General features: G+C 48.1%; 1 protein-coding gene across 5 annotated transcripts in view; it reads left to right on the forward strand.

The window, feature by feature from the left end:
• The window catches only part of LOC141105049 (uncharacterized), a 167,620-nt gene that overhangs the window by 63,732 nt on the left and 87,690 nt on the right, over positions 1–16,198 (forward strand). The window contains exons 2-3 of one of the 5 annotated variants that reach the window (XM_073594865.1): positions 11,524–11,645; positions 11,773–11,907. The exons of the other annotated variants lie outside the window; for them this stretch is intronic. Of the exons in view, the coding sequence (XP_073450966.1) occupies positions 11,550–11,645; positions 11,773–11,907 (231 nt within the window). The 5' untranslated portion in view covers positions 11,524–11,549. The remainder of the gene's footprint in view (positions 1–11,523; positions 11,646–11,772; positions 11,908–16,198) is intronic. 5 annotated transcript variants of the gene reach the window in all.

The raw sequence follows: 16,198 nt of genomic DNA on the forward strand, positions 1-16,198 counted from the left end.
ACCCACCACCCCACCTTTGCTTCCCTCTGTAACCCCCTCCCACCACCTCTATTCCCATCTGTAACCCCCCCACACACACACATCTGTACCCCCCACACATCTGTTCCCCTCTGTAATCCCTTCCCCCACACACATCTGTTCCCCTCTGTACCCCCCCACACATTTGTTCCCCTCTGCATCGACCTCCCCACCCCTATTCCCCTCTGTAACCCCACACACACACACACACACATCTGTACCCCCCCACACACACACATCTGTTCCCCTCTGTACCCCCCCCCCACACACACACACATCTGTTCCCCTCTGTACCCCCTACCTCTGTAACCCCCTCCCCACATATCTGTTCTGCTCCCCCCCCCATGCACACCAATTCCTCTCTGCGCCCACCCCCCACACCTCTGTTCCCCTCTGTACATAATGCAATATAAACTTGACAACAGAATTTATTTTTTAAATTCAGGTTAATGGGTGTTTTTCCAATACCTGTGCGAACGCCGTGGTGACCTCACTCCGAGCAGAGCGGCGCTGCTGCCTGTCCTCACAAAAGATCCTGACGGTCCAGGAGGAGGAGGGCAGGGAAATCGCGCCAATTCCGCTTCTGTCTCATCTGCCCCGGCCGGTTCCATGTATCCTGCAGGCAGGCACTTCAGGGCCGAGCTCTCTCCCCTCCTTTTCTCACTGCCGCTGCTAGGGCGGCACTGCAGGCTGGGAACATCAGAGACGGTGACGACGTGACCGCGTATGGTGGTACAGAGACAGGTCACACTCACTGGCAGTGGCACTGTGATGATCAGGGGCATGCAGCGGCGCAGGGGAAGTTTCCTTTCCTTCCTTCATAATGGATACAGTCCTCCGCCGCCGCTGCACCAGCACCTCTGACACTGTATGGAGGGACTCGGGAGCAGAGCGGCTGCTTGTTAAGTTAGTTGCTGAGGGAGCGAGGGAGTAGGATCACCAGCGGCCGGGCGCCCTAGGCGGCTGCCTAGTTTGCCTAGCGGTAGCACCGGCCCTGCCAAAGATCAGTCAGAAACAATACTCAAGATGGGGCTGCCGAATCCCAGAAGACACATACTTCTAAAAAACAGGGTATATGTATGTGTGTATATATATATATATATATATATATATATTGTGTGTGTGTGTGTGTGTGTGTGTGTGTGTGTGTGTATATATATATATATATATATATATATATATATATATATATATATATATATATATATATATATATATGCACACACACACACACACAGTAGGCAAAGATTGCAGATTCGTTTTCGCATCAAATGAGATGAAAATCGCGATTAGTAGTGCAGAGTTTACTTTCTCTTTAATCAGCCTCAGAACATGTGTAATTAATATGTGTTCGGGTTTAAAGGAATGAGGTGGCAACCCTAGACCACAGAATATAACTAAAGTTCTGGTGCCGAATCTGAACCCCATTCAAGACAATGGGAGCCGAATGTTAAAAAGACAGTAATGGCCATTTTCTAGGCTAATAGGCCGGTGGTGGGGCTGGGCACTGCCCTGGGCGACAAGAACCAAAACAAACAGATTTTATAAATCCATTTGGCAGGGAGCAGGAATTTTAGTAATGTTTGTTACTACACCCAGGACCCTGCATTCACTATACCTGGTCTCCCACAGTACACAGAACATGGAAATGCAATTATTTTAGTAAATATAAACTGCTAAATCCTATGGGGCTGCATGACCCCCGACCCAATGTCTGGACGGTACTGATTGGCCTTGTGCTGATCACATGCACGCTTCCAAAAAAAAAAAAAAACTCATCAGCTTAGACGGTATAACTGCACAGGCTTAAATATCAAACTAAATCATTAAGAGCTCACAAATTGTTTAAAACATGAGATGATATGTTACCAGTATCGCAATGATGTCTATTTCTATTTTTTGTGTTTTTGTATGACATAAATGTATACTGTACATTTTTTTTTTTTTTTTCTCAATAAAATAAGATTGAATTAAAAAAAAACTCTCTAGCAATACACGCCAAACTGAGCATGTGCACAGTGCCCCCAAGACTCTGTACTACCAGCAGATGGATTGGGGATGGTAAAATAAGGGGAGGATCAGAGAAGACAAACAAATGGCCCCTGCCCCCACAGCAAGGAGCACATAGAATGGCAATGCATGAAAGAAATAAATAGAGAAAATTCCCGGCTAAACTCACCAACCAGTCTGCTTACTAACCGAATTAACCTGTCCAACAATATGGCACTTCATAGAAGAGAGCCTTTTTACACAATGTGGAGGATTAACCCCCTTAGGTTCCACAATGAGCATAGCCAGCATGCTTTACTGTATATACAGACTGATTTTAAATGTTGTGGTTTTAGTAACAGTTTAAAGGTCGATAATAAAGTGTAAAACTCCAAAAATAACATGTCTGGGGATGTCCTGACTGGCCTGTGAAGTGGCCCAAATGTACAATGTATACAACCTACTACAGCAACACTGAGGTATAGAAAAAAACTGTTATTTAGCTGCTTGCTTTCGGACATAATCAGCCAGGCAAGACACGGGCCGCTCTGGGAGGATGTACAGGTATGCCCTCTAGGGTGCGTAGCTGTGCAATCTGTGATCGGGGGACACTAGATTACAGATTGGAGTATGTGGTCACTGTCATTGGCCCTGTACCGCAATGACCAATCACAATGCTTGTAATAAACAAAGGCCATCATTTATACAGCCGTTGTTTACTACCGTGATCACTGTGATTGGTCACAGTGATCACAGTAGTAAGCAATGGCTGCATGAAACAGCAGCCAAACATTAGGGAAATGATTGCTTATATAATCATCATGACTGTATAAGCAATCACAGTGTAATAAAAAATATAATGGTCACCCCCCTCCAGAATGCGTGTCACTTTTTTTTCATACTGTCATGAAAGTAAAAGGTGTGTTGCTATGGTTACACTGTAATTCTGTTGTAGTCATCACTGTATCTCAGTGCCACCAGCCATTGTTTCCAATCACTCCCGCAGCAGTGCAATCTCAGCAGACCAGTGCTGCTAATCACCACAGAGTTCCTTATCAGCACCACACCAGTCCCAGAGTCCCTAATCTCCCCTGCTCCAGTTCCAGTGTCCCTAATCTCCCCCGCTCCAGTCCCAGTGTCCCCGATCACTGCCACACCAGTCCCAGTGTCCCTGATCACTGCCACACCAATCCCAGTGTCCCTGATCACTGCCACACCAGTCCCAGTGTCCCTGATCACTGCCACACCAGTCCCTGATCGTTGCCACACCAGTTCCAGTGTCCCCGATCACCGCCACACCAGTCCCAGTGTTCCTGATCACCTCCACACCAGTCCCAGTGTCCCTGATCACCTCCACACCAGTCCCAGTGTCCCTGATCACCTCCACACCAGTCCCAGTGTCCCTGATCACCTCCACACCAGTCCCAGTGTCCCTGATCACCTCCACACCAGTCCCAGTGCCCCTGATCACTGCCACATCAGTCCCTGATCGTTGCCACACCAGTCCCAGTGTCCCCGATCACCTCCACACCAGTCCCAGTGTCCCTGATCACCTCCACACCAGTCCCAGTGCCCCTGATCACTGCCACATCAGTCCCTGATCGTTGCCACACCAGTTCCAGTGTCCCCGATCACCGCCACACCAGTCCCAGTGTCCCCGATCACCGCCACACCAGTCCCAGTGTCCCTGATCACCTCCACACCAGTCCCAGTGCCCCTGATCACTGCCACATCAGTCCCTGATCGTTGCCACACCAGTCCCAGTGTCCCCGATCACCGCCACACCAGTCCCAGTGTCCCTGATCACCTCCACACCAGTCCCAGTGTCCCTGATCACCTCCACACCAGTCCCAGTGCCCCTGATCACTGCCACACCAGCCCCAGTGCCCCTGACCACTGCCACACCAGCCCCAGTGCCCCTGATCACTGCCACACCAGCCCCAGTGCCCCTGATCACTGCCACACCAGCCCCAGTGCCCCTGATCACTGCCACACCAGCCCCAGTGCCCCTGATCACTGCCACACCAGCCCCAGTGCCCCTGATCACTGCCACACCAGCCCCAGTGCCCCTGACCACTGACACACTAGCCACAGTGTCCCTGATCACTACCTCACCAGTGACAGTGTCCCTGCTTATTGCCACATCAGTCATAGTGTCACCATACAGTAGGTCACCATAAGGGCTTTTTCACATGTGCAATGCACTCTGAAGAGCTATCTATGTTTTAGAGAGCATTTGTCCCTAATCACCGCCACACTGATCACAGTGTCCCCGATCACCCCCACACTGTCCCTGATCCCCGCCGCACCAGTCACCATATCTCAGATCACTGCTATATGGTCACCATGTCCCCAATCACAGACACATTGGTCACACTTTTCCTGATCACCGCCACACCAGTCACACTGTCCCCAATCACTGTCCTGACAATGTCACCAGATCAGTGCTGCCAGTGACCACAGTGTTCCTTATAAGCACCACACCAGTCCCCGGGTCCCTGACCACCCCTCCGCCAGTCCCAGGGTCCCTGACCAATGCCACAACAGTCACAGTGTCACCATACAGTAAGTCATTATAAGGACTTGTTCACATGTGCAATGCACTGTGAAGAGCTATCCGTCTTTGGATAGCTCTTCAGAGAGCATTTGGCAGGCACTGAGAAGGTGTTGTATCACTTCTCACTGCCTGCTTTAACCGCTTGAACCCCACACAAGCACAAGCATACAAGGGGCATAATTCCTGCCACAGCTACGCAGCAAAGCATCACAGCCATGGTAAGTGTACACCCCTGGCGCTGCCTCTGTAGCTAAAAGGGGGTAGCAGTTGATGGGTGGTAAAACCGTGGCTCAGCCATGAAGTTTTTCTCCCCCCAACCTCACGTATGAACAAGCACTAATAGTGCAGCCAGTCACAGGGTCAGCAGACCAGTATTACAAGAATCAGTGTAACTGATTATCATCACAGCGGATCAGTGCAGCCAGCAAAAGTTTTCCTGATCAACGCCACACTAGTCCCAGTGTCGCAAGACCAGTGCAAGCTGGCAACAGTGTCCCTGATTGTCACCACACTGGTCCCAGTGTCACTAGAAAAAAGAGAAAAGGAGGGCGCACCGACCTAGTGCATTACCACTGGTAAAGCTTTATTGAAGTGTAAAACAGCAAAATATATACTCACAAACGAGCATGGATAACGGGCATTGGCAATGCTACAGGTGCGCAGTTCTTAACATAGACAAATCAGGACCTGACGTCAAGTGGATATAGTGATGGCTGAGGTGTTTCAATGGCAATTGCCCGCTTAGGCTCTGAGGAAAGGGGTTCTCCCCTGAAACGCGTCAGCCATTGCTATATCCACTTGACGTCAGGTCCTGATATGTCGATGTTCAGAACTGCGCACCTGTAACATTGCCAATGCCTGTTATGCATGCTCGTTTGTGAGTATATATTTTGCTGTTATACACTTCAATAAAGCTTTACCAGTGGTAATGCACTAGGTCGGTGCGCCCTCCTTTTCTCTTTTTTCTTTAGCCTGTGAATACCCATTATTCTGAGGAGGGCTGCAAGACGGCAGATACTACTGAATGAATTCGGTCACACCACACATTGAGGAACTAGACACCTGAGCGCAGGAGAGATTTCTATTGTGTTTGCCCAGTGTAACTAGACCAGTGTTAGCCAGCAACAGTGTCCTTGACTGCTGCCACACTAGTCCTCATTGTCACCAGACCATAGCAGCCATCAACAGTGTTCCCGATCACCACCACACCAGTGTTGTGCTGCTGCTGCCTGCTGCCTGTCAGACCCTGGCCTGTTTATTAACCATGTTTTTGTCTGCTACTTGAACAATCCTTTGCCTGCTTGCTGACCATCTCTCTGCCTGAACTGATCCATCTGTATGTCTAATGCCGCGTACACGCGAGCGGACTTTCTGGCATACTTTGGTCCATCGGACCAGAGTCCGCCGCACAATCCGATCGTGTGTAGGCTCCGGCGGACTTTTTTTTCCCCAAAAGTCCGCCGTACCTAGATTTGAAGCATGTTTCAAATCTTAGCCCGCCGGACTCAGTTCCTGACGGAAAGCCCGTTCGTCTCGTTCGTCTGTATGCTGGTCCAACCGACCAGATACGATGCAAGGGCAGGGTATTGCATCTCGCGCTTGCTGCAATAGGAAAAACACATTTTCCTATTGCGGCGAGCGCGGGGCATACCAGGCCCTTAAGTCTGGTATGGATTTGAAAGGGAACCCCCTACACCGAAAAAACGGCGTGGGGTCCCCCCTAAAATCCATACCAGACCCCGATCCAAGCATGCAGCCCGGCCGGTGAGGAAAGGGGGTGGGGACGAGCGAGCGCCCCCCCTCCTGAACCGTACCAGACCGCATGCCCTCAACATGGGGGGGTGGGTGCTTTGGGGGAGGGGACGCCCTGTGGAGCCCCCCCACCACAAAGCACCTTGTCCCCATGTTGATGAGGACAAGGGCCTTTTCCCGACAACCCTGGCCGTTGGTTGTTGGGGTCTGCGGGCGGGAGGCTTATCGCAATCCGGGAGCCCCCTTTAATAAGAGGGCCCCCAGATTCCGGCCCCCCACCCTATGTGAATGAGTATGGGGTACATGGTACCCCTACCCATTTACCTAGGGAAAAAAGTGTCAATAATAAAACACACTACACAGGTTTTTAAAGTAATTTATTAGACAGTTCTGGGGGGGTCTTCTTCCGGCTTCGGGGGTCTTCTTCTGACTTCAGGGGTCCCTACGGTTCCTCTTCTCCCGGTGTCCGGTTGGTTCTTCTCTGCTCTCTCTGGCCTCTTCTCCCGGTGTTCCAGTTCTTCTGCCGGCTCCTCCACTATCTTCATGTCGCTCTTTTGCCAGCGGAGGCTGGACTTCTGGCTTCTGGGCTTCTTCTCTTCTCTTCTTCTGATGTTGACACGACGGTATCTCAGGCTGGAATGCTCTCTGAGCGCTTGGATGTGACTTATATAGGTGGAGACCCCACCCCTTATGCCGTCACAGTCCCTGGGCATGCTGGGACTGTGACGTTTTAGGGGGGGCGTGGTCACTGGGTGATGAAGCCAGAAGTCCATACTCATTCACATAGGGTGGGGGGCCGGGATCTGGGGGCCCTCTTATTAAAGGGGGCTCCCAGATTCCGATAAGCCCCCCGCCCGCAGACCCCGACAACCAACGGCCAGGCTTGTTGGGAAGAGGCCCTTGTCCTCATCAACATGGGGACAAGGTGCTTTGTGGTGGGGGGTCCCCCAAAGCACCCACCCCCCATGTTGAGGGCATGCGGCCTGGTATGGTTCAGGAGGTGGGGGGGCGCTCGCTCGTCCCCACCCCCTTTCCTGACCGGCCAGGCTGTGTGCTCGGATAAGGGTCTGGTATGGATTTGGGGGGACCCCCACGCCGATTTTTCGGCGTAGGGGGTTCCCCTTACAATCCGTACCAGACCTAAGGGCCTGGTATGCCCCGCGACGGGGCTCGCAAGGTGTCAATCTCGCCTGATAAAAGTGGCGAGATTCACTTCCTTTTCTAGTCCCGTCGTACCCGAGTCACGTTCAAAATGAACGGACTTGTCCGTGTGTGGGCAAGTCCGTTCATTCTAAAAGTCCGTCGTAGCTCCGGTGAAAGTCCGGCGGAAAGACCAGTGGACCAAGACTGCTGGAAAGTCCGCTCGTGTGTACGAGGCATAACTGACCATTTTCCTGCTAGGTCCCAATCCCAGCCATCGCCTGCATACAACTCCACTCCTGAAACCACAGGAACTTTCTTCAGCCTCGGCATGGAGTTCACCAGAGTTTCACAGGTTGCCACTGGAGTTCTCTTCCACTCGTCCATGACATCACGGAGCTGGTGGATGTTGGAGACCTTTTGCTCCTCCACCTTTGAGGATGCCCCGCAGATGCTCAATAGGGTTTAATTCTGGAGACATGCTTGGCCAGTCCATCACCTTTTCCCCTAGCTTCTTTAGCAAGGCAGTGGTCTTCTTGGAGGTGTTTTTGGGGTCGTTATCATGTTGGAATACTGCCCTGCAGCCCAGTCTCCGAAGGGAGGTGATCATGCTCTGCTTCAGTATGTCACAGTACATGTTGGCATTCATGGTTCCCTCAATGAACTGTAGCTCCCCAGTGCCGGCAGCACTTATGCAGCCCCAGACCATGACACTCCCACCACCATGCTTGGCTGTAGTCAAGACACACTTGTCTTTGTACTCCTCACCTGGTTGCCGCCACACACGACTGACACCATCAGAACCAAATAAGTTTATCTTGGTCTCATTAGACCACAGGACGTGGTTGCAGTAATCCATGTCCTTAGCCTGCTTGTCTTCAGCAAACTGTTTGCGGGCTTTCTTGTGCATCATCTTTAGAAGAGGCTTCCTTCTGGGACGACAGCCATGGAGACCAATTTGATGCAGTGTGCAGCATATGGTCTGAGCACTGACAGGTTAACCCCCCCCCACCCCTTTAACCTCTGCAGGAATTCTGGTAGCACTCATACGTCTATTTCCCAAAGACAACCTCTGGATATGACACTGAGCACGTGCATTCAACTTCTTCGGTCGACCATGACGAGGCCTGTTCTGAGTGGAACTTGTCCTGTTAAACTGCTGTATGGTCTTGGCCACCCTGCTGCAGCTCAGTTTCTTGGTCTTGGCAATCTTCTTATAGCCTGGGTCAGTGATGGCGAACCTATGGCACGCGAGCCCTCCCTGTGGGCACTCAAGGATAGGGGAGGGAATCCCCCAGCTAAGTAGCCTCTTGCACTGGCGGTGCAGGCGCGGAGGAGTCGGCTCGCTTCCTATCATCCGTGCGATCGATCAGGCAGCAAGGCGGCAGATGTAAGCAAAACCCTCCCTGCATGCACTGAGGGCAGCCCAGTGGGAAGGACACAGAGTGTCTGCTTCTGTATGAATAAGCGCCATGATGGGGCGTGAAACATGTTAGCTATCTTTCTTGTTCCTCCCTGTACATGAGGTGACTGCATTTGGATTTTATTTCTTCATATCAATAAAGATGTCTTCTATGGTGTGCGGCCGTCCAGGATATTTTTCTCTTTCCTGTCTGCTTCTGTAAGCAGCGCCGTGATACAGAGGAAGAGAAGAATGACTCCTCCCTTCCTGGACTTTGAGGCCAATAGGAGAGAGGCTTCCTGTGCAGGGGCTCGGGCAGAGGGCGCTAAAGCATGACAATGTGGAGGACTCTGTCTGCACATACACAGGTAGGACAGTGCTATGGGGGAAAGGGAGGGGGCGCAGAGGACACTGCTGTGTATGTGGTGGGTATGTGAAGGGGCCAGAGGACACTGCTTTAGGAAGGGCCATCCCCATAGCAGTGTCCTCTATTGGCCTTCACATCACCCCCCGATCCATGTATTCTGAGCACAACGCATGTCTGATCCCTGTATTCTGAGCACAACGCATGTCTGATCCCTGTATTCTGAGCACAATGCATGTCTGATCCCTGTATTCTGAGCACAATGCATGTCTGATCCCTGTATTCTGAGCACAATGCATGTCTGATCCCTGTATTCTGAGCACAATGCATGTCTGATCCCTGTATTCTGAGCACAATGCATGTCTGATCCCTGTATTCTGAGCACAACGCATTTCTGATCCCTGTATTCTGAGCACAACGCATCTCTAATCCCTATATTCTGAGCACAACGCAACTCTGATCCCTGTATTCTGAGCGTAACGCTCTCCTTTGAAAAAGCAGAAAAGGTTTTTTCTGGGCAGAATCGTACATTTTTGGTCTCTTAGGGCTCATTCAGAGGGATGATCAGTCCCATCCTCTGTACAGAGCCGCTAGTAGGTTTAATTCCATGTTGGCATTTTGAAATAAATAAGTTGGTTTTGTGTCGCTGTTTGGACACTTGGGCTCAAAAAGGTTCGCCATCACTGGCCTAGGTCATCAATATGTAGAGCAACCATTCTTTTTTTCAGATCCTTAGAGAGTTCTTTGCCATGAGGTACCATGTTAAACTTTCAGTGACCAGTATGAGAGAGTGAGAGCGATAACACCAAATTTAACACACCTGCTCCACATTCACACCTGAGACCTTGTAACACTAATGAGTCACAGGACACTGGGGAGGGAAATGGTTAATTGGGCCCAATTTGGACATTTTCACTTAGGGGTGTACTCACTTTAGTAGCCAGCGGTTTAGACATTAATGGCTGTGTGTTGAGTTATTTTGAGGGGACAGTAAATTTACACTGTTATACAAGCTGTAAACTCACTACTTTACAATGTAGCAAAGTGTAATTTCTTCAGTGTTGTCACATGAAAAGATACTGTATAATAAAATATTTACAAAAATGTGAGGGATGTACTCACTTTTGTGAGATACTGTATATACATATACATTTTTATTACATTATATCATAATTTTCCAAAAACTTGTGGGAAAAATGAAAGCTTCAAAAGGTGTTTGCTTTCTTAAAATGTGGTAATTTTGTAGTTTCTACTCAAATTTATGCCCCTAGAAAGCCTGAAAGTGCTCCTTGGATTTTGTGCCTCTCTAAGTGGCTACATTGTGAAAAAGTCTCACACATGTGGTATCGCCATACCTTGGAGGAGTAGCAGAATGTGTTTTGGGATGTAATTCTAAGTATGCCTATGATGTGTCTTAGAAATATCTTATTAAAGTGGAAGTCCAGGCAAAAGCTAACTAACGCTCTGCCACATTCTAAACCTAATCTTTCTAACCCTGTAAAGCAAAAATTGCTGTAATTACCTATTCTTCAGCTGATCCGGTCCGGTCTTCTGCGGCAAAAACTGTGTGCAGGAGAGGACCGACAATGGACGTGAAATGCCTGGGAAGTGATGTCAGCCATAGAGTTACTATGGGGTTTCCGTTGTCAGCTGCCTCTCCTGCACCCATCTCCACACTGAAGCCGCCGCTGACAGCTGATGCTGGGACCAGGCTGGATTGGCTCCAAAATAGGTAAGTACAATGATTTTTGCTTTACAGGGTTAGATATATTTAGGTTTAGAATGTGGCAGAGAGCAGATTTAGCTTTAGTTAGGTTTTGCCTGAACTTGCACTTTAACTCACAACTTTATGTAAAAAAAATGTTTACAATTTTCCTGCATTTTACAAAAACTATACATTTTAAAAAGACTCACTATATCTTTATAAGAAAAAACCTTAGGCTATTTGCTTTCCAAAATGGGGAAGGTGTGAGTGGGTGTTTCTTCTGTTTTGGTAATTCAGGGACTCAAGAGATATGATAGGTAGTTAGGAAATTAGATGCATTATTTACGTTCCATGAAAACCCAAAGGTGCTCCTTGGATTTTGGGTCTCTATGTTTCTAGACTGTGATAAAGTCTCACACATATGGTATCCCCATACTCGTAAGGCATAGTAGAAGGTGTTTTTTTGTGTAGTTGTAAGTATGTCTATGCCAAGGGTGATAAACAATGTGTTAGAATGACAACTTTGTGAAAAAAACTAATTTTTAATTTTCAAACAAATTGTGACAAAAAAATTAAAAAACTCTGATAATTCTTAGCTTACAGAAAAACTTGCATAAATTACATGACCACAACAATAAGGATGGATGAGGACCAGAATCACATGACTGAGAGGATACTAAACCTCACCCTGGAGATCATCTACCTGCTGACCAGAGAGGTGAGGAGGATTCTGGGAGGTCACATGACATCACTTTTATCTCTATTATTAAAACACAGACCTAACCGGAGAGGGGAGGAGGGTACTGGGATTCTAACATGATATTCTTATCGGTTTTCCAATATAGAGATTTCCTCCTGTGAAGTCAGGCAATCATATGACCATCACAGTGCCCCCATGTGACTCTCTAAAACCTGAGAGACACACCATACAAAAGATTCTGGAAGTCACCAAGAAGATGATGGAGCTGCTGACAGGAGAGGTGAGCGGTGCTGGGATTTCTGGGACATTATCCAGTAACAGACAAGGGATGTGTCTGGATGGTGACTGTATCATTGTGTGTGTCAGGTTCCTTTAAGGTGTCAGGATGTCACTGTCTATTTTTCCATGGAGGAGTGGGAATATTTGGAAGGACACAAGGATCTCTACAAGGACATCATGGTGGACGATCAGCCACCCCTTACATCACCGGGTAAGAGGAGACTTTATTGTAAAGGAGACAGCAGTATGGAGGGTCTGATCCCCCATCATCTGGTAAACACATAGAAACAATGTATTCAGTCAGTGTGTATTTCCTACAGATGGATCCAGTAATGTGAACCCACCAGAGAGAAGTCTCCATCCTCTGTATTCCCAGGATCCCACACAGGAAGATGACACCATCACTCACCATGATCAGGTAGGTGGAGTTGAGGGTCGGGAACTTGTGTGAGTGATGATCCTAAGTACCAGGGTGTGTTCTCTGTGGTGCCTCTCTCATCTTAGATCTGGTTAATGTCTTGCCAGTGACCAGATGCACACACACACTCTCTCTCTCTCTCTCTCTCTCTCTCTCTCTCTCTCTCTCTCTAAATGTCCTCCTTGCACCTCGCTCAACCTGGGACCAAGTCTCCTCCCTTTCCTCTCCTCAGAACTTTAATTACTCTGGGATCTGTAGTTACTCTGGTAAATCGACAAAGCAAAATTAGTCTGTATGGAACTCTTCCTGTGTGGTGGGTGGACTTAACAGGCTGCACAAACCTCTGTAATAACAGAGTCCAATTACAGCTGTGCCTGTTCCTCTGTAAACACAAGCAGGGACAGCAGCAGAAACAGTGAAACTGCAGCTGCTCCTCTCTGCTAGCATTGCTAACCGAAGCTATACACTCCCACCACCAAAGATCTTTGGTCCCTGAAGAAACAGCAGGGCCAGGTAAAAGGAGCAAATATGTAGTCTCTCTTCTCTGCTAGCATTGCTGACCGGGGCTACACTTATTAATTTAGCGATTAACAGGTTTATAAAATGCTTGGAATTAGTGACTTCTGCATACTAAACTAAGAATTCATACTCCTAGAGAGTGATTGCTGCATTGTGTTACACAGTGCACAGTGTCTGTTAATCGGTATGAATCTGCACGCAGATTAGAGTCAGTGTGTATAAGCCACTGTATCTGGCCGACAGAAATCAGAGTGTGTGTATGGTTCCCTAGTAAACCAGTCAGCTTACAAACTGAAGGTGGTGGCAAGCTACCCTAAATCGTGTGTCTGGTGTGTGTGGGGGCAGTGGAAAAGTGAATATGTCACTATTCTAGGTTATAGTATAGCTTGGGGACTCTCTGAAGTGTCCGGGAATTACTAAGTAGCCCCACAACTCTTACACCAGATTGTATGCAAGATTTATATCTTCCTGTATGTGACCAGGATTTGGGAGAAGTCACCCTTCAGTGGTGGCTAGTGGTATTGCAGGCTGTGATAATGGTTTTATAGCACTTTTTTTTTACCTGCTCAGAGTAAGCTCTCTCCTCATTCCTCTTCCACTATCCAAGGTCCTCACATCGGTTAGTGAGTCTCCATGGGTGTGCATCCTTGATGGTATTTTCTGCCATTCTGTTGGTTTAGGTTGAAGATCTGATGAACATGAAGGTTGAGGGTGAAGTAGAAGAGACGTATGCGAGGGATGATCAGCAATATATGATGGAGGCTGGAATGATGAGGACAATCAAAGAGGAGGACACTCCTACAGAGATCAGCACAGGTGAGCCATAATATATTCTTCTGTTATCTCTGCTCTGTTGCTGCACACTGATTGGTCCAGAGCAGGGCGGGAGATGAATGACATCATAGGTTGATAATTGTCCCCTCCTTGTACTGATATCTGTCCTGCACATTAGATCTTCTTTTCTCTCTGATAAACCCCCTTCTCTGTGCTGTAGACACAATTTTTTTATTCAGGCATGATTTATGTATAGTGATGAGCTATAACTGGGTCCGGTTCGGGGAAGCTTGGACGAAGTTTATTAAAGTTCCGATCCTGAGTCCAAAAGTCAATTGGAGTTGAATATTATCAGTATTGGTCACTTTCTATGCTAATAGGCAAGGGATTGTAAAACTGATGGGGGGCTGGGCTCTGCCCTGGGTGACATACATGTACCAAAAAATAAATAAATGTAAATTTCCATTTGCCGTGGAGCATTAATTGCAAAAATGACTCTAGTGCCACCCAGTGAGAGCCGCTAAGAGATGACTGACCCCAAAGATTGCTCTGACCCTGCAAACCTCCCGCACCTCTGTTACCTTGGGTTCGGACATGTTTCAAAGTTAGTAATGGAATCACACAGACACCAAACTGCGATAAAGTAACCAAGTGTATTTACTGTAAAGGTCTTTAACCATTTCCATACCAGGCACTTCCCCCCTTCCTGCCCAGGACAATTTTAAACTTTCAGCGCTGTCGCACTTTGAATGACAATTGCGCAGTCATGCAACACTGTACACAAATGACATTTTTATAATTTTCTTCCCACAAATAGAGCTTTCTTTTGGTGGTAGTTGATCACCTCTGCGGTTTTTAATTTTTGCGCTATAAACGAAAAAAGACCAACAATTTAAAAAAAAAAAAAACTGATGGGCACTGATAGGCGACATGGGGCACTGACTGGCGTTTATTATGGGGACAGGCTGGCAGGTGTTGGGCACTGATTGTCAGCTAATGGGCACCTTTTGATGGGGGGCTGTGCTGATAATCAATGTGCTGATAATCAGCACAGATCCCCCTCTGACAGGGAGAGCTGCCGATCAGCTCTCCCTGTCAGCGTGAACCGAGGAAAGCCGTTTACTGGCACTTCCTGGTTCACGCGATGATCATCTGTGATTGGTCACAGCTGATCACATGGTAAGAAGCCTCTGTCAGAGGTTTATACCACGATCGGAGGTGCGGTGTGTCAGACTGACACACCGCACCTCCGATCGTCGTGCTGTGCGACCGCTGTGTTATCCTGGGCACGTCATATGACGTCCGGTCAGGATATCGCAACCACTTTGCTGTTGTCATTCTGCTATATGGCGGGTTGGCAAGTGGTTAAGTATATAGGGCAGTAAAAGCTTAGGCGGATATTATTTTCCAGTATAATACTATTCCAATTAACACAGAACTGCAATGCATATAAAAATTACTAAAGTTGAGAGAAGTAATCAGTCAAACCTGAGAGTGAGGCTATGACAACAGGTATGAAAGGAAGGAGAGTGACCTTTTATATCAGACTGATCCCTCTAATCCCTGGTGCCACAGGCCCAATAAACTCTGTGACACAAATCTAAAACCAACCAGAAAGATAACACTAGAACTCTTGGGAAGAGTTCCCCTTAAATGGGTGTAGATATTATGCACCAAGCCCTTTAAGTGAGGGGGGGTGGTTGAGAAGTCCTTGTGGTGTAGAGGTTCTGTGTCTTTAGCTAGCTTAACAAGGGCCTAAAAATAGAGTCCTGTAAAATTGCTCCAATGCTGTAAGTAGCAAGTGCAAGTATCTCCTTGTTAGAACTTCGGTGCAAATCAAATGGGTAAAGGTGTCTGCATGCAGTGTCTCTAGGGTATATAGAGGGTGGGCTTCTGCCCGCTCACTAATACAGATGATACCAGGCTCAAGGGAATAGGAAGGGACGGATCCTGAAGCAGGCTCCTGAAGAATCTGTGCTCAGATGGAGGCTCCCGGGCCTCATGCCTTGCTGCGCTGTTAAGTACAGTGAGATCTGTACTGAGGGCATTTTACGTGACCCCCAACTGTCACCGAACCGACAGGAAGCTGGTGAGGATGGATGCATTCACACGCACACGCCGGATGCTCTCCTGGCTGCCTAGGCCTCAGTCCTGTCTCATACTCCTCCAACTGTCTGGGGCTCTGCTTGCAGCTGAAGGCCATGGTCCCAAGAGAGCGACTCCTTCCCAGCACAGCCTATATATCACCTCCTCCAGCATTCTGTTTTCTCCCTGCAGCAGGCTGGAACTTGTAGTCAACAAGAGTCTGACTCCAGGTTAAATTTGGCTCTTCTGACTACATGTCCCAAGATCCATTGCTCTTATCTTAAACCTCACTCTGCGTTCAGGATGTGACAATACAGTGTCTAGGCTGAGCACTATAGGGAACAGCCTCATTGTGGCTGGTGTTACAGAGTGTCCCCCGATGACACAGGCAATTTAGCCAGCACCTGGCTACATGACATAATAACATGATTAAAGTCTTTTATGGAGAAAGACGCTATAGAAATATTTTATTTATACAATGTATACTATTTACAAA

Source organism: Aquarana catesbeiana, linkage group LG08 (genome assembly GCF_042186555.1).
Source record: "Aquarana catesbeiana isolate 2022-GZ linkage group LG08, ASM4218655v1, whole genome shotgun sequence".
NCBI classification, from domain to species: domain Eukaryota; kingdom Metazoa; phylum Chordata; class Amphibia; order Anura; family Ranidae; genus Aquarana; species Aquarana catesbeiana.